This window comes from Papaver somniferum, chromosome 3 (assembly GCF_003573695.1).
Source record: "Papaver somniferum cultivar HN1 chromosome 3, ASM357369v1, whole genome shotgun sequence".
Taxonomy (NCBI): Eukaryota; Viridiplantae; Streptophyta; class Magnoliopsida; order Ranunculales; family Papaveraceae; genus Papaver; species Papaver somniferum.
The window spans coordinates 57,435,745-57,460,520 of record NC_039360.1 but is presented as its reverse complement, the minus strand read 5'-3'; the positions used below and the strand labels follow the sequence as shown (position 1 = coordinate 57,460,520).

General features: G+C 36.1%; 1 protein-coding gene across 2 annotated transcripts; it reads right to left on the bottom strand.

The window, feature by feature from the left end:
• Positions 1-710: 710 nt before the first annotated feature.
• On the bottom strand, positions 711-13,962 carry LOC113356227 (separase-like). 2 transcript variants are annotated; one of them, XM_026599298.1, is made up of 27 exons: positions 13,150-13,962; positions 12,848-13,025; positions 12,654-12,761; positions 11,660-11,794; positions 11,068-11,570; positions 10,598-10,703; positions 10,344-10,469; positions 9,598-9,891; positions 9,389-9,508; positions 8,908-9,129; positions 8,690-8,797; positions 8,438-8,572; positions 7,991-8,353; positions 7,805-7,885; positions 7,238-7,501; positions 7,022-7,145; positions 6,196-6,909; positions 5,741-5,978; positions 5,526-5,628; positions 4,648-4,848; positions 3,875-3,930; positions 3,557-3,783; positions 3,219-3,465; positions 2,608-3,004; positions 2,233-2,472; positions 1,972-2,059; positions 711-1,500 (listed from the first exon to the last, which is right to left on the bottom strand). In XM_026599298.1, exons 1-27 carry the CDS (start codon positions 13,863-13,865, stop codon positions 983-985), a joined length of 6,612 nt encoding a protein of 2,203 aa, XP_026455083.1. In that variant the 5' UTR covers positions 13,866-13,962; the 3' UTR covers positions 711-982. The 2 variants fall into 2 exon arrangements, with proteins under 2 accessions (XP_026455083.1, XP_026455084.1); XM_026599299.1 differs by having other exon boundaries at positions 10,344-10,445.
• Between the last annotated feature and the right edge of the window lie 10,814 nt (positions 13,963-24,776).

Genomic DNA, 24,776 nt, shown 5'->3' with positions numbered 1-24,776 from the left:
TTCGTTGGAGAAGAGGATGAAGATTTTATTTTTATTAGGGTTTTGAGAATTTGGAAAGATTAGGAAGAAAATAGAAAGTTTTTTAGGTTTAGTTTTTTTTTTTTTTTGGATTTACTGAAAATGGAAAGATTACTATTTATATAAGATAGTTTTAGGAATTAATGTAGGGGTAAATTAGTATTTTTTTAGAAGTTTGGGTGCCTAGAGTAATTTGGTGGTGTGGGAAGGAAAATTTTAGAGGCCCAAATTAAATGTAGTAAGTTCCAATTTAGCCAGGATATATTTTATAAGCTACGTAATAATGTTCTTCTGTTTTGCATACTTTTGTGTTGTTATGTCGATGGTCGCGAACTCCACTTGTCCATGATAAAAGGCGACTTTAAAAAATTCAAAAGGAATTAGTCCATAAAATCTGGAACTAGATAGGAGGTTATAATCATTTTTCTAGTTTTAACTAGTTGTCAATTTCCTGAAGCTTCAGTAACTAATTTGGAACGGTGCATTGCTGGTTCATTCATTCCTAGTTTCCAGCAACTATTGACCTTTACAAGAGAATTTCATAGATTTAGAATCCTATTATAGGGCTTCAAACATTGATTCTGATGGCTCACAAGATGACAAGAGCAAGGTAATTGTCAAAGAATATTTTTATAATTTTGCTATAGATTAGGCTCCCCATTCATGATTTTCTGAAAGAGAATTTTGCATCAATCTTTATAAATACTCAAATACAATATAAATTCCTGAGATATGATTTACACAATTCAGCGCTGGCTGATATATGCTCTATTATAATCTTACATGAATTTTAGAAAAAATAAACAATGGCATTTCAAACAAACCCATACGGGTCTGGATATTGGAGTAACCTTGCACTAACTACTATACACTTCAGTTTTCCAGCTTCACGGTGTTGCTATATTTACATGGGAGCAGGTGTTAAATAGTGGGATTTCCTATCTGGTGAAGTATGAGTTTCAAGTTACAAATCCTTCTTTTTCCTTATACTTGTTGGAACACCATAACATACGGGAGATGCACCAATTAAAACAGGGAGAGTACAAGCTTCTCGGGCTTGACTCATAAATGACCCAATCATCAGTTTATGGCTACAAGAAATTTTTGATGAACTGATAGTACAATCATCCTTCGATTTCTTCCCTTTAGAGACTTTTTTCTTTGAATTTCCCTTGGTAGCAATGTTCATGGAAGCCAAATCTGGTATCACCAAATCGCATGGGGAAGTATCGACAGAATATTTTGATCTCTCTTGCAACCAAGCATTTAACATCGCCTTACCAAATCTGTCAATATCCTTGTCAGTCACTTCCCACAGATTGGCGATGATGGCTGGGGAACCGGCTAACAAGTAGGAGAGAACAGCACCCTGTGGATTATAACAGCCCTTCAGTGAGAGACATCCACTACTGCATCCCATCAAAAGAGTAGCAGCACATTTATCCAGCTTTTGTATCTCATAACTAGGTATATATTGTGCCCCTGGAGCCATTAAAAAATGCAGAACTTTAGCAACCAGTAGTATTTCGTAATTCTTGGCAAATAGAAAATTATCTAATATTCAGAAATGTGTTGTGTCCGTAGTGTATGAAGCATCTAGATTCCTCGTGACAAGTGATTTTTTAATAGTGATATTTCATATACATATAAATTAGTCCTTCAGCTCTTCTGGACGCCTACTTCTTTGCTTAGCCTTACTTATACTAGAGTTCATTCCTCCAGACAGACAAAAGAATGCAAAACCATCAAAAGAGTGCCTTGCTATGTGAGAGGTTGCCACGTGACCACGTCAAAGGTCACTGCTGTAATAAAAACTACTACAAGTACATCGATAATAAAATGCAGCAACAGTTAATATACCTAGGAGATCCAAACAAACTGGAATAACAGGTTAGTTGGACCTGGCGACAGAGAACAATATTGTTACATTTACTAGACTGCGTTGAAACATACCACTTCCATGACCAATGTATATAAAGAGATCATGGTTTTCCAATGCTACAACCAACTCTTCCGCTGGTGGGGCAGTTCCAGCTTTTCCCTGTGGCACAATAAAAAATAAACAAAAACACTTTCACCAAGAAATTCTAATAAGAAAATTTGGTAATAAATAACAATCTTTACATAGCACAAAGAACCTAATATTCATTTGTGCCTTTAGCTGCGCATTAGTTCTGTTTGGTTAATGGCTTAGAGAGATTACAACGTTATTACCTCAAACTTTTGGTCTCTGAACCAATCCTCAAATTCAACCTGAGTACGCTCAAGGTCACCACCAGGATTTAATAAATAGAACCCATCTAAGGGGTCTATTGCTGGAAAAGTGTCAGAGATCCTCCCAATTGGTTCTTCAAGGTGCCAACTAATGTTGAGTATTGCAGAGACACTTCCCACTGATGGCATCCGATAAATTTCGTGTTTCCTCAATACAGGTAGGTTTTCCCAAGGAAGCATCTGTTTATTCAGTTACCAAATAATGCAAGATGGTCAATCACCAAAAACGAGGAAGGGCAATAACTAAAGCACTCTTGCAACAGATTGGGTCTGGAAATAAGATATTCTAGACTCTAGAGGAGGTTGAAAAATCACCTGTATATCAGAATCCAGCACCAGAACTATTGGCTGTCTCCCTATGCTTTCATTTCCAAGTTCCCTAAATGCTTCTAATATCAACTTTCGGGGTAACGACAATAAAGTTTCATCTACATCCCGAGCAGTATCTGACAAACCACAGATTTTATCCCAACACCCACCTCTACCTATGTAATTCTTGTTGAGGAGGAACTGAGATACACACGCTTCTGTTTCAGGAATTGATCCAGCACCTCCAAGCATAACCCTCAGAAGAGTCTTATTTGCATCATATCCACATTTACATTTCAGATCTGTCAGCAACTTTTGTAGTACCGAATTTAAGCTTCTGCAGTCTGATGGTTCACCCAACAGCAAGCATTTCCACGGACCCAACCACGACTCTTCAAGACTCCTGGTATCATGAAATACAATAAAAATAAAAAGTAAATTTAATTAAATTGTAAGTAGAATCACCAGGTACACCGTCATGGTGGTAAACCCAACATGGGTCCATGCACATACAAAACAGTCATTGTGTGTTCCATCTAGGACCTAGCAATCCTTTTAGTTGTTTGAATTGACCATATTTATAACCATGAGGCGGAAACAATGACTAAATAAGAGACCTCAAGAATTTTTCAAGACGGTCATTGAGCTTTCTCCTCCATGACCACCAGAGCACCCTGTTCTCTTGTGTATCATCAGAGGGAGACATTAAAGATGACACAAAATTTTCCTCCAGAATCAACTTGAATTGTGGAGCTACGTCATCCACAACAGTGTTGCCCCAAGGACATCGCCACTTTTTACTCGAGTCTTTTGTCTCGGACATGTATACCGTTCCAGAACTTGCATCATCACCATCCAGTGCATCTGATAAGAAAATGATAATACTTCAGCTGTGTCAAACATATCCAAACGAAATTTAAAGTCCCAAGCACAGATATTTGACAAATAGAGAGACCTTCAAGAATCAAATCTGCAGGAAGAATCATGACAACAGGTTGTGCAGATGAAGTTAACCGTGATACTAGAATCCAAGCTAGAAAGGACGGGGAGGGAAAAATATCTCGCAAGAGTTGATCAAATTCATCACCAAGCAAACTTAAACAGATAATAGTGATGCTTGGAAGCTGTTGAAAAAAATCAGTTACAAAATTTTCAAGGTCCTCTATCCTTTCTGGTGCAACTCTGAAACAAGAGAAAGAAAAAAGATTAAAAATGATGACAACATCCATTTAGTCAACTACTTTTTACAGTGAAAGTTCAAAATATAGTGAACCTGAGAAAGTTGCATGCTTCTGTTGCTCCATTAGTTGAGCCAGTAGCATGTGAGCTCTGACAAAAAATTGACACCAATGTTAACTTGTAACCTGACTGGGCTACATCTTATTAAAGAAAGCTGAAACTTCTGATCATTGTGTAAGAGTTCTCATAAGGCAGATGAGAAGGGCTGAGAACAATGGGTTTTTTTTTCAAATTAAAGATAATATGAGAAGACTAAACGTTATACCACCGATCTCGGGTATATTCAAATATTATTTGCAAATTGACAAGAAACATACGAGTGTATTGAGTCAACGTGATTCAAGTAAAGATAATATGAAATTCGTAGAAGCTACAGGTGCACAAAAGATTTTGAAATACCTCTACAAATTATCCTCATGGCAAAATAGACCTAGACACTCCGAGTACAATGCATACAATCAAAAGGTTATACCATCAATCTAAGGTACATTCAAATATTATTTGCAAATTGACGTGAAGCATACGAGTGTATTGAGTCAACGTGATTCAAGCAAAGATAATAGGAAATCCGGAGAAGCCAAATGTAAAACGTGATTCAACCTCAAAGCTTTAGAAATACCTCTACAAATTATCCTCATAGCAAAATGATACCTATACACTCCAACTACAATGCATACAATCAAAAAAAAAACACTACTAAAGATACCAATAAACACAGACCCTTAATACCTGGACCAGCAGATCTATATATATTTTATAGCTTGCAACATGCAATTCTCATAACAAGGGAGAAAAAGGGATGTTTACCTCAGAATCCTTAAGTTTGCCGTTTTTCGGCTGTCCAATTGGTTTTGATAGGAATTGATGACTGAGATAAGTACCGACAGAAGCTTGGTGAAAGTATGCGGCCCAATGACTTACGGTGAGAACTTTGGCAGAAAAATGAGGCAAACAAAAAGGTCCATCGGAGGACGAGAGTAAGAATATCACCGCAAGCAACCTAGATACCTGTAGCATCATACAAGAATGAAGTAAATTATTGATCAACAGTCCTTGTGTTAAATCTAGTGACATGGACCAGGGAGCGGAGACGGAGATGCGGCAATTTCTCAAAAACCTAGTGCACGGACACATTATTAAATCAGTGATATTGTTTTACAAAAGCATATATCAAAATGAATGTGAAGTCTTAATAATACTAATAAATTGTTGGCAAACAGAAATTTTGTGAAGCAATAACTGTATATTGTAATGTAAAAAAATATAAAATAAAAAAAATGTCCTGTACTTGGGCATTACTATCAGAATTTATACTGTAATACATGCAAGTGATGTCACTGATGTGTCCATGGTAGATCTGCGTGCATCCATGTGTCGAACAGGCATCGTATGCAGACACATGAATACTTTCAACGAGTTCGAGCTTCCCAACATATATCTTTGGGGTTTCACTTGCACGATGTAATTACGAGTGGTATGAGTTAAGCCATTGATCATAAGACACTTGACCTCGAATAAAAAACAAAAGAAAGGAAGATCCTAACTCCCTAGTCAAGCAGCAGCGAAAGAAATTAACTGGCATTTAAACGTCAGAAGATATGTTTAAGCTCTCACTGACTTTAATTAGTTGAACAAAGGTACTGAAAGACTAAGTAAGGAATACAAAGGGGGAATTAGAATATGACCTTTTGGAAAAGTAGGGGGACCTCACGGCAGAGTACAAAGGCTTGCATCAACCAAGATACTACCTTTGGAATCTGAATACAAGATAAACCACAACAGTTGATCCTAGAAAAAAATCAAAGAAAAAGAAACTCATCATACAGAAGCATTGGTACCTATCATCCATATGGATTTGCAACAAAATTTTGACTAACCAGCAACACTCATCATGTAATACCTAGTACATTCTGAATGGTAATTCTTGAGAGAAAACCAAGAGATGTGATATAGCACAGTAGCACGTTCAATGGCAAACACATCTCCCTGGCTCGCCTTCTCAATGAACTCAAGCAAGTTGGCTTGCAGCGTAGCAGGACAAGTTCCATCCTGTATATTTCTGTTGGCCAGTGCGGAAATGCTTTGCCAAAATATTTCATGTGTTTCATGAACTTCACCAAAAATCCCTATGCAATATCCTGATAAAGAAAATATTAATCGAATCAGAGGAGCTCAATGTGCTATGCATATTAACAGTTCATATTTAAAAAGAAAGGATGTGAACTACGAAGAAAGGCCCAATAAAGGCATGTCCAGTTTGACGTTCAGGTGTCCCAGTGAACAAAATAAAAAGGATCTGACAAACAAGTATGGCAATAACATCCTAGTCTAACAATAGTAGTTCATAATATTTACCTATGTCAATAAGTAACTTTAGTTGAAGCCGCCTGCGGTAAATTTCCCATTTCATATAAATGAAATCATTCATCTTTCCGCTTTCCGATACTTTTAAGAGAAGACACCTCCAGCAGTTCTTTCTATGTACTTTACACGCTTCACAACCATAATCAGAACTCTGTTTAGCATGATCATCAAGAATGTTACCTCGCCTTGAATTTTTAGGACAATCTAAGTCCATCTTTTCTTCAAGTTGTACACTATTATTATGAGAGGATCGATATCTGGAACGAGTCATCATTCGAGCATTCACGGGTTCCAAAAGCTCAGCCGCTAAATCTTGTGGAGCAGTCGTAGGTTTTCTGGACTTTGTAGGCACCAAGTTCACATGTGATCCTTCACTTTTACCCTTCAGAGAGCCTAGTTCCTTGGGTACTAAATCATCTGTTTCCAAGAAACTGAGAGAGTTACCCCATTCAGGAAGTTTAAGCCTCTTTAGGGCTGATTTGTATAAGTCAAGGGCGGAGTATAAGCTATTAATAGATGAAACCCTTGTAATAACATCCATACGGTTCTTTGTTAAATCTCCAATTCGCTGATAGACAGTAACTTCCAAAGCCAATCTGCATCTCTTGCAAGTAATACAAGTATTGCTATCCGCTAAAATTTGCTTTGCCTGGTTAAGCTCTCTTTCTGCCAAATCCCAATTTTGCTTCTTGCCGTATATTTCCCCTACAAAAAAATGTGGAAATGATTTTAAAGACAGCAAATTAACTTCTATAAGACAATAACCAACTCCATAAGGTATACAGTTGGTGACAATCAATCAAATAGATTCCAATACCTAATGCAGATGCAAAAGCAACCGTAAATATTGGCAAGCTTTCAGTACATGAGATATGTTTTCCTTGCAAAAAAAGGGCTTCAGCAGCCATAACATTTCCAGTTGCCTCGTGAATGGCTCCAACCTATTTGTCAACGAACGTGCTATGAAATTAAAATTGACATTCCAGTCAGACCTTTTGAAACATCAGCAGAAAAGAAAGAGGGAAAGATAAACCTGTAGTACGCTTTCAAGATAGCATTGAAGTACATTCCACTGAGTAGTGATAGAGCCTTCTAAAGTCCATGAAGCAGTGTTTAATGGCCAAACTTCAGTAGATACTGATTCAAGTACCTCAATGTTAACATAGCCACGCTCGTGTTGACTTGTAGTCTCCCCAGAATCATAAAAACTCATAGGCTGCTGCTTCAAGGTGCAGCGAAATTTCTTCTGTAGGAGTTTGGTACGTAGATGCAAGGACTCTATCGCATATGAAAGAGCCTGAAGAGAAGATCGTTAGGACATGCCATAAGATGGGGGGGGGTGGGAGTAAAATTACTAATCTATTTAAACGAACGAGACATAATTACTTCCAACAAAATGATGCTTTGCTAAATTGCTGCCAAATAAATATATAACATGCAGAAAAACTTACAGGAGGCAGTAGGTTAATAAGACTATCGGATATTATCTTCTTCTCCTTTTTTTTTATCTGAATAAAACTATTTAAATGTTTATGACAAAGGTGATTACTGGACGTGATCAAGCCTTTGATATTAAAGATAAGGGTACAATGCAATCTACCTCAAATAGTTGTCCATTTGAAATGAATCTTTCAGAAAGGTCATAGTATAGATATCCAGCAACGAACGCTGACCTGGATCCCTGTCACAGAATTTAACATCGGGTATTAAAAGACAGCGCATCCCTCATAACCTCCGGCAAGAAAGAATAACTCTTATCTGAATTACCTAGTTTAAATGGTCTTACCCTAGAAACCAGAGCTGATGTGACCTCCTTAACTTCACTGATTGTCTCATGAGAACCCAAAGAACCTCTACAGTGATGATCTCCCAAAATGGAATCAGAGAGTGAGAACCTCTGGCGAAACCCAATTAGCAGTTCTGGTGAATCCTTCAAACAACTAACCCAGAAACCAAATGAGCTGGAATCAACACCAAAATGCAGTTCAAAATCCTCAACAAAATCTTCATGAACTGGTGAAGGGCATAATGCATGTGTAAGCCTTCGGTCTGCCCATAAAAAGGTCAAGCATTGTTCTGCTGGCACATTGTTCCTTTTCAGAAATTTAATGATCAGCTTATACATTTCATTCTGTAACTGCAAACAACCCTGCAGATGTATAATTGTCGCAATATTAGAGGATAAGCAATTATCAATAATAGTGACAGCACTTTATAACTGAAAAAATCTTACCTTAAGTGATAAAAGATCAGCTACAGTACACAACAAAGGTATAGCTTGTTCAGTCAACAGTTCCCCATGAACATCTACTGACCATTTTATACTCGACCATAGCTTTAGCGCATGATGAATATCACGCGAGATAACCTAGAACACAACGAAATAAAGTGTCCTAATAGCAATTAATGCTAGCGACAACTAAAACTATCACTTTAAGAAGACGCACATTTATTTAATAGAGAGAGAGGCTGTTAGAACTATCACCTCAAAGTCTAATTGAGACTCCTGGACACACATTGCATGAATGCAATAAGCAAGGGCTAACTGATGAGAAACTTGAGCATTTCTGCTAGACTCACCGAACACGTTGATCTGTTTCAGTCAATTTCAATCATTAAAAATGAACAGAAGAAGCAAACTTCACCGGGTTCCAATAATAATAACAAAAAATAAATAAATAATACAAGGAAACTTTAGCTTACAAGGTTAGATATAGCCTCTGATACACACTTAGTACTGCCATTAAGGCCTTCGTTTTCACAAGTCCTAAGTACCTTCCCCTTCTTAATAAGAATTTTTGATCTCTGAAGACAATTATCATCTGTAGAATATACATCAAGCAGGAGAATGTCTACAATTTTAAGTTGCATTCTCTTACTTAGATTCATACTCAGTGATTCTGTTTCTTCATATGTCAATAGCTCCTGCGAACAGTTTAACCGAATTTAGTGACAGACAAATAACACCTAATACCATCGAAGTAAGATCACTTTTGACAGCCAGTGGATAATGAATTGCACCAAGTTTATAAAGTAGGTGTTGTCTTTGCATTAAATATTAGCTATGACGTAGTAGCTAAAGTATATTTCTTGCACAAACATAAGAGATTTTTCTTTCAAAGCTGACTAGATATACCAATCATTGGAATTCAATGTATCATTCTACTATAAAAGGGGATCAAACCTGCTCCAAGATAATACTAAGGGTCTCCTTTGACAATCGTGAAGAAGATTTTGACAACAAAGAATAAAGAGTGGGAGCATTGTCCTCCACCTTGGCATCCATAAAATCCTTGTAAATTATCTAAAGAAAAAGAAAATTAATTACCCCAGAAAATGAGAATATAGTAAGATTGTAGCAACCATCTAAGACAGGAGTAAGTCAAGTTATACCTTGACCCACTTCTTCAACAATGCTGCAGGAACACTCAAACTCCCAAATATATTTCTGGCAAGAGACCAATGTGAAAGACTATTTACAATTGTTGTGTGCAAATGTGGGCTGCCACAATGATGCAGAACATCTAGAAGTACGACGCTTTTTGCACAAGTCTCATTCACAAAACCAGTAATTATTTCCTCTGACAAATCATCATATTTATCTTCTGATTTTTGTGTAAACTTACTACAAAGAAGTGAAACACAACTCCATGAAGCTGTACAACAAACATCCAAAGAGACAGAAGCCTGTAAAAAATAACAAATACAATCAGCATAGGATTGATGCCTAACCTGCCAATCGGACAGAAAATGGAACCATAATACTTGGAGCATGTTGTTATGAAATGTATTAGACAAACAGATAAATGAGTGATCCAATCAAAACCAAAAATTAGAGGCATCTTACAAGCATGAAATAGGTTATTGCTGGTATCCAAAGATCAAATGACCACACAAGATGGTCCTGTCTCCTTTTATTAAAAAGTTTTTCTAAAAGTATAAATGTAAAAGAGCATAGACTCTTTCAGAAAATAGCAAATATTAAACTTGGAAAAAGAGTTGCAAGTCTAAACAGAAACAAAGAATTAATCAATGCCAAAGCAAGAAGAAACAAAGTGACACTTATAAGTTTATAGCGACTTGATAGCACACACCAAGAGATAATGACATGAATTGCAAAATTTATTTCAGGGAAGTACCACTTTAAGCTGCTTAGCATTGTACAGATAGGCACCAGTGTTATAGAGAAGCGAAATGAGAAATTGCATTTCCTTATACTGAAGCCATCCCATTGAAACAATCTGATCAATGCAATCAACACTTTTCTGGATTTAAAGTTATAGAGACAATTAGCTGATAAGAGGAACAGAACAAAATTGTCTTCCAGCAGTGAAATTGAGTTATGAAAAAGCTTGATGTTTTGATAACATTAAACGAAAAAACCGACAAAAACCTGGATGTCAGAATTTGTGCCAAGGGAGATTATAAACGACGCCATGGCTGCGCTAAGCAATGTCCTGCAGCTCTCGTAAAGCCTATCTTTCTCCTTCTCTAATGTGCTGCAGCACCAGCGCATACATAAAAAATAACACAATTACATATTTTCTCTCAGCTATGAAAAAAAAGCAATCAGTAAGGATTTCAACGAAAAGGTTAAGAACAAGTAATAACGACACAAGTACAAGTGACAGTGTCCGACACAGCAACACCAAAACACTAAAATATCGGAGTTAGGGATAGGTTAATGTTCTGTGCAGTCTTCTTAAGAAGACACTAAGACTACGTCCAGGCTTATAATGGTGTATGTGTGACAGACATGAGTACAAGCATCAACTCGGCAAATTTTGAAAAATGAGGTCATTGGCAAAAACAACAAAGTGATTGTGCAAAGTTGCAGATTAAAAGCGAAAACTGAAGGGTCACCTGTAACTGACGAAAAACACAGTGCAGAACTGGTGGAACGCATCCCGAATATGACATATTTTCGACAAGAACGAAGCTTCTTGTTTTTCAGCAAAAATGTCTACACGTGCCTTAGTAACTAACTCCGTGAACGGCTCACAGAAGAACTCCATAGCATTTAGGTGTGACAGCAGAGAGATTTTTCCATGTTTATGTTTACACACATTAGACAACTCCAAATCAGATATTATAGCTGAACGTGGAAAATTTCTTGAGTCCTTTACTACACAACCGACTGATGAGAGGTCATCTTTGCTGTGAATATGGAAGTACTTTGATAAAGAATCGAGGGTGTTAGGAAGATGTTTCAAGTTCTTTCCACTACAATGCAAGAAAACAAGTGTTGGTTGTACTTCTGGATTTCCAGAATTTGAAAACTCACTGCACCTTGACTGAAACTCGCTACCCATAAAATGGGATCCAGTAGCATAAAGTCTCAGAATTGAATCAATAGGTCCTGCAACCTGCTGGCCAATATTCAATTAACTACATAAGATTAGCGTAACCCGCTAACAGATTATACCAAAATCAGGGAAGTGGCTGAATTACGAACCTGAACAAATTTAGTTGCCATTCTGTCTAGATATTTGGCAACATGGTTACATGTATCTGCATTTGCAGCTCGACATTTTTTTACACAATAATGTACAAGATCAAGGAACTCATTTACAGTGTCATCCACGTCAACCTACCAATAGAATGAGTCAATGTCAGGGACAAGTTTAAGAACATGCCTTGATCAGCTTAAAGTGATTGTAAACTGAAGTTCAGACAGATTGTCAGGTTAGTACAGACTAACAAGAGATGCATTGTAATCCTTCGTTTAACTACTTGGAACAAAAGATATGCATTAGACCCGAAGAAAATAATATTAGATAGAGAACAATCTGACAAGAAAATTATTTTATTAATTAATGCAGCAGTTAACCTAAGGAAACTTCAAAACAATTTAAAAAATAATAATAATAATAATAATAATAATAACACGCAAATAAATAAAAAATTGGTAGATGCTCGCCATCTTAAAGGTTTTTGCATCTAGATACTCCACCCGTGGATATTGATTATCAAGATTTCCAAAGAATCAATATCTAGTCAGAATTTAATTTTTGTGCAACTGGCGATTATTATTAACATGAAAATTAAATCATTCAATAGTGTGAAGTGAATCCTGGCTTTGATAACTAGTTACCCACCATCCTGGTAATAAACCTCTAAAGAAAAAGCCACACATTCTTATTATAGAGTGCATTGGGATTGTAACCAGTAGTACTATAATTAAAGCTATTCAAGTTCTCAAAAAAAAAAAAGAAGTTCCATCTGACCGATCATTCATTCTTGTTAAGGAGACAAATCAAAGTAAACAAGAAACAGGAAAAAAAAGTGACAAAATCAGGCACAGGCACTAAGTTATATGGCATGTAAATTTATCATTCAGTTCAAATAACATTGTTTGCTGTAGTAGTTCTGCTAGCCCATGCATGTGTGAGAATATTTACTTCGACCAAAGGGAGAAAAGAAAAAAACTTCTACCTAAGATATATTACCTTGCACCCGCACAAAATGGAGTCCATCGTTAATTGTAATATGTCAAGGATGAGTGCAGGTCTACTAGCCCATTGTGACCGAAAAGAAGCAAAAATATTGTGCGCAAACTGCATATGAACCATTACAACCCATAAGTATATAAGATAGAGGGCAGGAAATAAAATCCAATCTTAAATGGTCACTGCAACTTCACCTTAAGAAATTGATCTTTGGGATATGATTTCAAACACTGGGTTAATGTTATGGTGCAGAAATTATGTACCAACTCTCCTTCGAAACACTCATCTTCGGCAAGCATGAATCGTGTGCATTTGTAAAGACACGTTACAAGTATTTTATGCAACCTCTCAAATGACTTTGTATCCAAAACCCTATAATATCCCCATTAGCACCACAAAATCATTAGACCATTGTCTAGGAAAAACATTTTCGAACTAACAACTGTACTAGCTACATTATTCATGCAATCAACAAAAATGAAATTGCATCCATTACCTGTACCATGGCGCAGCCTGATCAACCACAGCAAGAACTCTCTGAAAAACTGTTTGATTCTTGCTCTGACTCAAATATGCACATTTTACAAGACTAACAACAACCTCCAAAATCAAATTAGCTAACTCAGGATCCCCCTTCTCATTACTACCCAAATCAGGAATAAATCTTTCCTCGATTTTTTTTCGCTTGACTACTCCACTACTACTACCCCTAAGACATTCAAGAATATAGAACCCTTCAAATTGGGCTTCCTCATATCGTTCCCAAACCTCTAAACAACGAACCAATCTCATCCTCTGAAATTGTATTGAAAATGGTTTTCCTTCTAAACATGAAGAAACACAAGACAAACAATTCAAACATAAACGATAAATATCAAAGAACTCCAGAGCTAATTCTTTATCTTTATCAACTCCACCACCATTTGATTTTACAGAGAGGTGATTAGGTAAGATTTTTAGGGCACGAGATAGAAATGAGAGGAATTTTTTCGCTAATGGACGAATTAATAATGGATCTGTTGAGTCGTTATTAATCTTCTTAGTGTTATTCTTTTGAGATTTCTTGATATCCTTCGCATGGTGTTCTTCATCTAGAGAAATGAAATCTGAAAAGGGCTGTAAGTAATCGAGAACTGATTGGTAAAGATTTTTGTAATCTGAAGTTTCTAACCTTGTTATTAGGGTTTGCTCAGTGGTGGAAGAAGTAGTCATGGCGGTGGTAGTGGTGGTGGTGGTGTTAGTGTGAGAGCTCAGTAGCAGCAGTCCGCGGACATGAAATTCAAGAGGGTTTTGAGAAGAAAACTATCAAGGCGCCAATTTTAGAACCAAAATGAAAAAACCCTGTTTCTTCAAGACGCTATTTGAATTTTTTAGCTAGGAAATACTGGCTAGTCCAGGAACGAGGGAATGGGTTACTGGCTAGTCCACTCCCGAATTGATTTATCCTCTGGTCCAAAAACATGTTTTTGGACCAGAAACTTTATCCCCTAGTCCATCCACGTGCGGTTTACACAAGACCAGTTTTTAAATATTCCCAACATACCCTTCTGCAACTTAAAGTGACGAACATCAAACCAAGTCAGTTTCTTTCCTCTTTTTTTCTTCTCAGATCGGTTTCTCTCACTCTGCGTTTTGGATAGAATCAATTTCTGGTACTGTTTTTCAATCATCTTCATTTGAGCTTCGAATTAGGTTCTTCTGAGTTTCGAATTAGGTCACCTGAGCTTCGAACCAAGGTATTTATCCTTTCAATCATCCTCTTCTGCTGCTGTTCCAGAAATCTTGATGAATAATTAGGTTTATTCTGATCCGATTTCTATCAGGATAATTGTATATGATGTACATTGTTATCTTTTTATGATTTCGTTTTATGATTTCTGTTTTATGATGATTTACAATGTCAATTCAGTTTCGAAGTAATTTCCGTTCGTTTTTTAAGTAACTTTCGTGATTTTTGTGCGTTTCAATTAGGTATTTGAGCTTCGAATTAGGTTTATCTCAGATTCGAACAAGGTATGATTTCTTTTTATGATTTCTGTTCTGTTTTTTGTAATCTGATTTTTTGTATTTTCTACGTTTTTCTGTTGCTGTTCTGTTTAGTTTTCATTAGACAGATCGTGTAGTATGTATTACCAATACGTACTGCATATAGCGTGCTCTCTTTTCATTCTGCAGTAGATGCCAATACATATGAATATGAGTCAGTACATGTCAATACGTCCTGCATATAGCATGCTCTTTTTTCATCCTGCAGTAGATGCCAATACATATCAATATGAGTCAGTACATGTCAATACGTACTGCTTATAGCATGTCAATACAAAGACTCTTTTTGTTTCATCTCAGTACATGTCATTTTTACAGGGTTAACATGTCTGACGTTGCTCCCAAACCAGACTTCTCCATCTATTCTCATGTATACCATAAGCAATATCATTTTGCATATGAGGTTACATCGTTTTCAACTTTAGAGGATTTGAAATTTTGCATCTGTAATATGTGGAGCTGGTTGACTCCATCGACTATTCTGGTTAACTATTTCCAGAATCAAGCGATAATTCCTATTCTTGCCGATGTAACATTCCAGGGCATCTCTGCATTACATTCTTCAAAGCAATCAGCTTTATTTGATTTGCACGTGGATGTAATTTCAAATGGCGCATCTAGGCGTATGGAAGTTGACAGTAATGCAAACTTAGTTGTCAGTGCAAAGAATAGTTATTTGAAAGAATATAAAGAATCCCCAAAAGTGTTTTTTTTCAGATGGTTGGGATAAGATTTTTGATGATACAGATCAATTATTCTATGGTGGTGTTGATGCCGTACGTATAGCATGCCAAAAATACTGCATGAGAACTGGATATGAGGTAATTAAGAAGAAGAATGACCTTGAGAGATTCACCGTCGTATGTAGTGTGAAAGGTTGTTCATGGAAGCTTCACGCAACTGTCATTGGTAGTTCTATTGATGTTTTTAAGATAAAGGAATATGTGGGAAGGCACACCTGTGGCGGTGGTTATATGTTGAAGAATCCAAGAGTTACAAAAAAAAACTCATGAACAGTCTAATTCATGAGATGGTCAGGCACAACCCTCGCATAACACCAGCAGAGATCATAGATTATCTTAAAGTTGGTGGTGGCATTGAAATCCAGTATCACCATGCATATCATGCAATTGAGTTGTCGCATAAACAGATTTCTGGTAATGATGTGAAGTCGTACACTGATCTTGCTTGGTGGGTGAATGCTGTTAGGGAAACAAACCCTGGGTCATTTATTGATTTCGATTTCAATGATGCTACAAAAGATTCAATAGACTTTTTGTTTGCTTTGGAGCTTGTATAGAGGGATATAAACTATGTCGTCCCATGATTTTCTGTGACTGTACATTTCTCACTGGAACTTTTAAAGGATGTTTCATGGCAGCAACATGTCTTAATGGCAATCAAGGTAACTGGTTCTTTTTTTTTCCTGATATGTAGTGTCTGGTAGTTAGATCACTCATATTGACCTTACTTCACTATCTGACAATGAGTATTGACCATACTACATACTACATATTGACCTTACTGAGTATGAGACAAACCATACTGCATGTGAAAATGTAGTGTCAATCAGTTGCTTAACATGTCATTGTGTAGTGTTAGGTTTTCACTTATCAACAAAGAGGTAAACCATACTGCATGTCAATATGTAGTGTCAATATTAGTTGCTTAACATAACTAGTAATTCCTTTTTGCAGGATTTTATCCGTTTGCGTTTGCTTTAGTACCCGGTGAAGACAATATCAGCTGGGAATGATTTTTCAAGAAACTGAAGGAGGCTTTGAATGATGATCGCCCAATCACTTTTATGACTGACCGAGGTGAAGGGTTGGTTAAATATATTCCCAAAGAGTTCCCTGATTCTCATCAAAGATATTGTTACTTTCATTTGGACAAAAACTTACCTATCGCAAAGTCTGACGAAAAGTATAAGGAAGTGACTGATGCTTTCCGAAAGGCGACATATGCTCTTTCTCCTGCAATATACGAGGAAGGTCTTCAAGAAATGGTTAATTTGGGAAGGCCTTGGGTTGCTGACTACTGCCGCAACATTCCAAAAGAAAAGTGGTCTAGTGCTTTCTTCAAGGGCTGTAGTTATGGTTACACTTCATCTAGCGTTGTTGAATCGTTCAATAGCTGGATTAACAAAGAGAAGAAATTACCTGCATGTGCGTTCGTTCACTCGATCAGGTTTGTATCAGTTTCTTTAGTCACAGTACAAGCTTATATTAGTTTTCTTTTTGTAACAGTATTAGCATATATGTTCTGTTAATCTACGTATAATTTTAGTATAATAGACTTGCTATTCCCTTGTCGTGTAGGATACGTATGATGGAAATGATGTCAGAACGTTGTAAAGAGAGTCTCTTGATGGACCCAGAACTGCTACTACGTATCAAGCCTTGCTTGAACTACACATCCAAATTGGTCGTCCCTGGAAAGTTAGCCAGTCAGATGCTAATCGTTATGAAGTGCATTCTCCAAGGTTAGTGTTTACCCCTAATCTCTATCATCTGAATGTTATTTACTTTCTCTTTCTTTTTTTAAGTACCATGTTTCTGTGAGAACATATAAATATGTACTGTGTATATTAGGTGTACTGAAAAATAACACATGAATATGTACCGTGCAGATCTCATATGGTAGATCTATAGAGAAAAACTTGTACCTGCCAACGATGGCGCGTTTATGGTTTTCCATGCTCGCACGCTACTACAGCTATTACTAGATTTGGAGGAAGGATTCTTGATTACGTTGAAGATTATTTCAAAGTTACCACTTTTCATAAGCTATATTCAATAGCTATTAGACCCGTTCCTAACCACGACAGGTATGTGTCTTTAATCAGTACATTTTCATATTTTGCATAACAATATGTAATGGTAGATACCACTTACACATGTAATAGCAATTGAAACTGTCAACATAAACCTACTTACATATGGATGTTATATACTGATATGTAATGGTAGATACCACTACATTTTTTGATATTTGTTTTTCAGGAACAATATACCGTGTACATATTCATATGTAGTTGTGGTTCATTCCATTTATATGATACTGTTTTTTTTCTCACAGGCCCGATGAGTATCACGTAGACGATATCGTTCTCCCAGCAGAAGTAATTAGGTCTCCACCAGGCAGGAAAAAGGGGAAACGTATTAAGTCTGCATATGAGACTAGTAGAAAATCTGTCAAGTGTTCAAACTGTAATTTGAAGACTCATCACAACAAGGCAACATGCAATCTTATCCGACAGTATGAACTTTCTGAAGAATGATTTTGTGTCAAGTATGTATTTCAGTCAGATACATATTAATGTCTTAATTAAGTAAGTATGATACAATACAATGTACTTTTAAGCAAGTAGTGTTCTGATTTCTCTTTTTCTTTTATCACAGGCTTGAACGTGCAGCAGAATGTTATATCGATGATGTTGCCAGATTCCTTTTCCAAAATTCTTTCCTCTAGCCCTTGTTCTATTCTACCGTTTTTCTTTTTGATTTTGTCAGTACCAACTGAATTTGGTTAATAAGTATTTCATTTACAGTACATACATTACAAGTGTACTGAAAATACTGTTTTTGTTGTTTCTTAGAACATCTTTTGGTTTTTGAAACATTATAAGTCTATCAAAATGTAGTTATTGTAGTTATTTTCGAATAATGAAATATGTTGTTAAGTCTATCAAAATGTCAGTATCTATCACCAGTAGTGAAGTATTTACATACTGAAATTACATGTCAGTATTGTAGTGTTTAACCATCTTCCACTATGATTATTTAGAACATATCATAATTACAATTCCACAAAAACTTTTGTGGTTTCAATCAGGTTAGTACATATTAAAGAAAATAATCAGTACTTACTGATATGTAGTGGTTAATTTAATTATGATATGTGGTTTTCCAGCTGATTCACCATCTTCACGGGGGTCGAGGGGGCAACGCCCCCTCGTATCAACAACACAAAATCATGTTTAAGTAACACAATTGAAATATCACTACATTAAAGTTAAACCCAAATTCAAATTAAAAATCACTACATATTAGATATACCCAAAAAAAAACATGTTTGGAAAAGCTATATGTTTTTGAACATTCTTGAACTCATGAAATGAAATGTAACCAAGAATAAAAAGAAAAGAAAATAGGTAAATAGTGATATGTACTGTCAGATTACTTTTAGTAAGTAAGACTATTTTTGTTTTATCTGCCAACTGATTTCTGGTGGAGATGCTTTCAGCAATTTGCATGCTAACGGGACCCTTTTGTTCGAATTTTCGCTTGCACTTCTTCATCATCTCCCAAAGGCACTCCCACATATTTTCTTTTTGACTTCATCTTCATAAAATGCATCACAAACAGTAGACAGTCTGGCGATCCCCCTTGTTGAGGTGCTTCACATTCATTCACTATTACATTCTTCATTGTTACTTTGTTGTTCTCCAGCAAGTACACGTTGATAGGTACGTACATGTAATCTGCCATTTTGCAGGCGTGTGGATAACAAATACCTCCCCATTCAGCCTTAGAAGAATTGTAGTGGTTGAACACCATTTTTTCGCAGTCATACTCAAGTAGCGTCCAATGAAGATTGTGGTGGCACATTGGTACAAGAATCTTCTTGATACTTTCATCCATCGCCAATATTGGTTTGTAAACAGAATCATGTGATGCTCCTTTGAGGTTATCCGAGAACTCGACATTGTACTGAAAACATGGATGTACTTGAAATAGTTCATATCTAATTTTGTTTTATGCAATATCGATATGTAGTGTACCTACTCCTACATACTTTTTTAATTTTTGAATATGTGTTGTAGTAAATATGCAGTGTAAGATAACAACTTACCCAAGCGGACGAATCCAGATGCAACACAGGCAAGTATTTCCTGTATACTTCGTGCATCGGTTGCTCATTCTGAAATTTGGTGTTAGGCTTGTATTGTGCGTAGTTGAGAAGATCTTGTTATAATAAATCGTTCTGCACCAAGTCATCAACTGTAGTTCCACTTATACAAAGACCACCTTCTCCCACTCTCCAAGCAATTGAGCTAGAAAATAAACAACGTAAAGGTTAGTATTCTTTCTGTAACTGTACATACTGATATGTCTTTCTCAATATTTTTTATACAAATATGTATGTATATCAAAAATACATACACAAACTAATAGTACATATCAATATAAAAGTGTCAATTGAGAACTCACCTAATATTTTTTGCATTATTGATGTATGTGGAAAGAGTACTCTTTTGTTCATCGTTCATGTCATTATAGAATGGTGATTTAGTCAGTTTCCGGAAATACTTGTCAATTTAAGCTTTCTCTTTTTGTTTAGTGGTATTGCTTCTGCTGCTGCAGCTTTCGGTCATTTATATGATGGTGAGAACTTAATTCCACTCTCGTATATATCATCTACCTTCTTTGCAGGATGTGAACGAGTAACAGGTCTGGTGGGTGTTGTTACCTGCTGCTTTTCGGGCTTTGTAGCGCGCTTTTTGTTCACTTTTACCATTTTTTGTTTCTGGCTTGGGCTAAACTGTTCCTGCATTTTTAATCAACATAAAAAAATATGTAAATATCTATATTGCATAAAACATAGTTACATCACCTAATCATTTTTGAAAGCATGTAGTGGTATATGATTGTATGGTATAGTGATTTCTAGTGCTACCATACTGATATACATATCAGTATGTAGTGATTTGTAGTGTAATATTAACTACACAAAATGATATTTTTAGTACATATTATTCATCTGTGATGGAACCTCCAAAACATCTTGCGAGGGGACATCCAGAACATCTTGTGATGAAACATCCAAAGGATCTTGTGATGCAACCTCCAAATGACTTTTTGAACTGGTTGTAGGTATGTATTCTTGTTGCTTACCTGTAACTTCACTTGCATCTTTCGGTTCAATGGGTTCTTGTTGCTCAGTTGTTTCTTGTGGAATTTGTAAAGGCCGCAAATCTCTTCCAAACAGATTATCAAATTGTTCTCGTAAGTTAATACCAAAAAGACCATCGTTGTTATCTGGAAGGAGGTCTGCAAACTCTTCGACATAAACACCAATGCCAGAGTTTGCCATTTCTATAAAATCTGGCATAGACGGCTTTGCAATGTGTTCCAAACTCGACATCATAGTAAACAAAGGTACATCCAGCAAATGAAACTCTTCCGCCGCCAATCCGGCGTTATACTCTGGAAATTTCTGCGAATTAACTACAACTGAAGACTTCGTTTCTAGCATAGTTGTAAGCAACTCCTTTGCTGCTTCCTGCCTAATTTCAAGTTGATCAACCTGCAAAAATCGATTGAAACTGTCAACAAAAACCTACTTAGCTTGAGTTTTTGATATGTCTACCACCACAATAATGTACTGTTACATATAAGTATGTTCCACTACAAGAATGTACTGTTACATATCAATATGTAATGGTAGATACCACTACATATTGATAAGTAACAGATAGATTTTGATATGTAACAGATATATAGTGGTATACAAGAATGTACTGTTACATATCAATATGTAATGGTAGATACCACTACATATTGATATGTAACAGATATATATTGATATGCTACTTAGACTACGTACTGATATGCTACTTACATGTGTGTTTTCTTTGCCCTTTTTCTCTTGTATCTCTTTGACTTTTTGCTCCAAATTAGATTTAGCCCAATTTTTAACCTCAGAACGCGGAACTTCAACATCATGGAACTTCAATACTGAAGTTGTTGACAATTCAACCTCAGAGGTGGCATTATCATGAGTTTGATCTTTCGGTGTTGACAAACCAACTTCAGGAATGTTGACATTAGCATCTGTTTGATCTTCCGGAGAACCTTGTATTTCGTTCTCAACTATTTGGTCCACATTCAACTCTTCATTGGGGTTTCTTGGAGTAGGTGTACATCCCAAGCTAACATAATCTTCCTGGCTGGCTTCTCTCTGCAAAAGGAAAGCTTTCCGGTAAATATCATGCAACATGAACTCAAGCTTTGAAGCGTCAACCGGTTCGCCCTCTTGCTGCATTGTGTTGAATTCACTCCATTTGGCAGATATTGTATTCCTTAAATCATCGTATTTAATCTTCCAATCTTCTCCCCCCAATACTGAGTCCTCTTCTTCCTTCTCTTCTTCCTCTTCTTCTTTCTCTTCTTCCGATTCGGAATTGTCATCTAAACAAAAAGCATCATCATTTGATTCCTGTTGAATCCTTCTTGAAATACGATTAAGGATTTGTCTTTCTTCGTGTGTGATCTCGTCTTTGAAATCAACATGGAACTGGTACAAATCAAATAAATGTAAAAAAGCAACTACATATTAGATATCACCAAAAAAAAACATGTCGTAGTTCTTTCTCTATTAGATACACAGGGAGAACTACATATTGATATGCTAATAACTACATATCAATATGTATCACCACAAATTGATATGCTAATAACTACTACATATTGATATGCTAATATGCAGTAGCATATTGATATGCTAATAACTACTACATATTGATATGATAATAACTACATATCAATATGTCGAACTACATGTACTTATCAATATATATTTTTATTATGACAAAATATGTACGACAAGTTTACCTGATACTCAGAAAGATCAATATCCTTTAGGAACTCAGCACATATCTTTGTATGATTTCACCTAGCCACTCTTGGCACATACATTCCTGCAGGTTCTGTCACTATATCCTCGGGCGCCACCAAATGGGTATGCTCCGCAAACCATGGCTGCAAAATATTGATATGCAGTATTAGATATACTATCAAAATGTAGAAAACACATAAAACAAAAACATTTTGAAGTAGAATAAACAAATAAATAGATTCTTACCAACAAATAAATAGCACAACCATTTGTGCGTTTTACGGATTCCACGTTTTCATTCAGCTCTTTCTCTAAATGAGAATGGATGAGGTCAGGCCATGAAATATTCTTAGCCTTCTCAAGATCAAGAACGAAACCAATATATTTTTCATTCAAAGCGTTTGCATCACTTGTAGCGAAAAATAATGAAGTGCACATATACAGGCAGATAAGCCTAACAAGATCTTCGGCATCTTCCTCGTCTTCCTCGTCTTCTTCAGAATCTTCATTTGATTGATCACCCACGCTTTGCAGAGACTCTTCATCAGACTTCTTATTTTTCAGATTAATTGGTGTTCGTTTAAGGATTTTCAAGATTGCCTTCACAATCATTGGCCTAGTCACTTTATCACCAGCTTTCATATCAGTAGGAAAAGTCATTTTGAAAAATTCTGTTTCACGCCATCCACTTTTTTTATTGACTTGTGTAAGCCTATAATCAAGATATTCCCTATTTGGAATTCTCGGCATTGCATAAATAAGTGTCATTTCTTCTAGTGTGGATACTAGCTCATTCGGTTGGCCATGCCTTTTAAAGACAAATCTAAGCTTGTTTGGATCTTGACCCCTAACGTAACAGCGTAACATTTTCGTCATTGCATCTTCAATCTTCAACCAATGTTCCAACTCAAATCTTGTGTACCAGAACATTAGGAACAGGTTACCGAATGATGCTTCAGAAATCATCTTCAGCTGCAACTCACTCAACTCAAGGTTTTCAGTGGACTTCGCAATAGCCTTCTTAGTGGTCTTAATAGTCTTCGCAAGCCCCCACAAGCCCCTGAAACCGCCACAGTATAAACTTCGTGGTTTTCCATCTCCTTTCTTACGCTTATTAGCACCTACACAATAACAAGAACCAAAAACTATTACAGTACATATCAATATGGTATATCAAATATGTAGTTACATCATCAATATGTAGTTGTAATATCTACCAAGTCTTGAAACTACATATTATTAACAGTACATACGAGAATATAAGTATCTACCTCTACATATTTATATGTAATATGTTATGAGAGTATAAGTATTTACCTCTACATATTGATATATAATAGTAGATACCACTACATATCGATTTGTAATAGTACGTATGACATATGTATCTGCTTTGATACAGTAAAAATGTAAAAACACTTAATACCAAAAACAAGCACAACAATGCATCACTACATACTCATAAACATATGTTATTAAGGATACATATTATTCATACGCTTTGTTCTTATATGTAGTTGTACTACATACCTTCTACATTTGCTTTCCCCCCTTTTGCTTTTGGTGAAGGAGTAGCAGCTCTCAAGGCAAGTGCTTTCTTCCCCTTCTCTTTCCCTACACCATATCAAATATGTAGTTAATGTATCTACCATGAAAATGAAACAACTACATATCAAATACCATAACATACTGGTAATTTTATAACTACATACTGATAACTACATATGAACCACAATTTACGGGGGTCGAGGGGGCAGCGCCCCCTCGTTATTAAGAATTATCTTCACTTTTAACATTACAAACCTTCTTTCAGGAGCGCTTTTGCTTTCCCCCTTTTTGCTTTTCCCTTTCCTTTTGGAGAAGGAGTAGCAGCTCTCAGGACAAGTGCTTTGTTCCCCTTTGCTGGTGGTGAAGGAGTAGCAGCTTTTGTCGCTGTTTTTCCTTTTGCTTTAGTAGTTGCCGTTGCTGTTTTTCTTTTGCTTTTTGCTTCAGGAGCAGCATCTGCTTTCTTTCCTTTGGTTTTTGCTGTTTTTGTAAACCAAAATTTTTGTACACATTACATATTACAGGCAGATAATAATATGTAACACACATATCAATTTGAGATGCTATCATTACATATCAATAAGTACAAATTGCAGACAACATATTGATATGTAGTACAGATATAAAACATATGAATCACACACTGCATGTCAATATGTTGTGTCAAATTACATACACAACAGATGAAAAACATGTAAAACATATGACTCACAGAGATGTTTTGTTTCTATTGAACAAAAAACATATGAATCACACACTGCATGTCAATATGTTGTCTCAAATTACATATACAACATATGAAAACATGTATACCAGACACTACATACAAATATGTAGTGATTCCATTGAGCATAAAAATCAAAAAGAAAAACGACAACAACTTACCTATTTTCTGATCGATATGTTTCT

Coding starts and splice junctions, on each gene's coding strand:
- LOC113356227 (XM_026599298.1), bottom strand. CDS start 13,865: ATGACTACTTCTTCCACCACTGAGCAAACCCTAATAACAAGGTTAGAA. Junction 9,130..9,388: donor TTAGTATTATCTTGGAGCAG/GTTTGATCCCCT, acceptor AACTGTTCGCAG/GAGCTATTGACATATGAAGA. Junction 7,146..7,237: donor ATCTTGAAAGCGTACTACAG/GTTTATCTTTCC, acceptor GTTGACAAATAG/GTTGGAGCCATTCACGAGGC.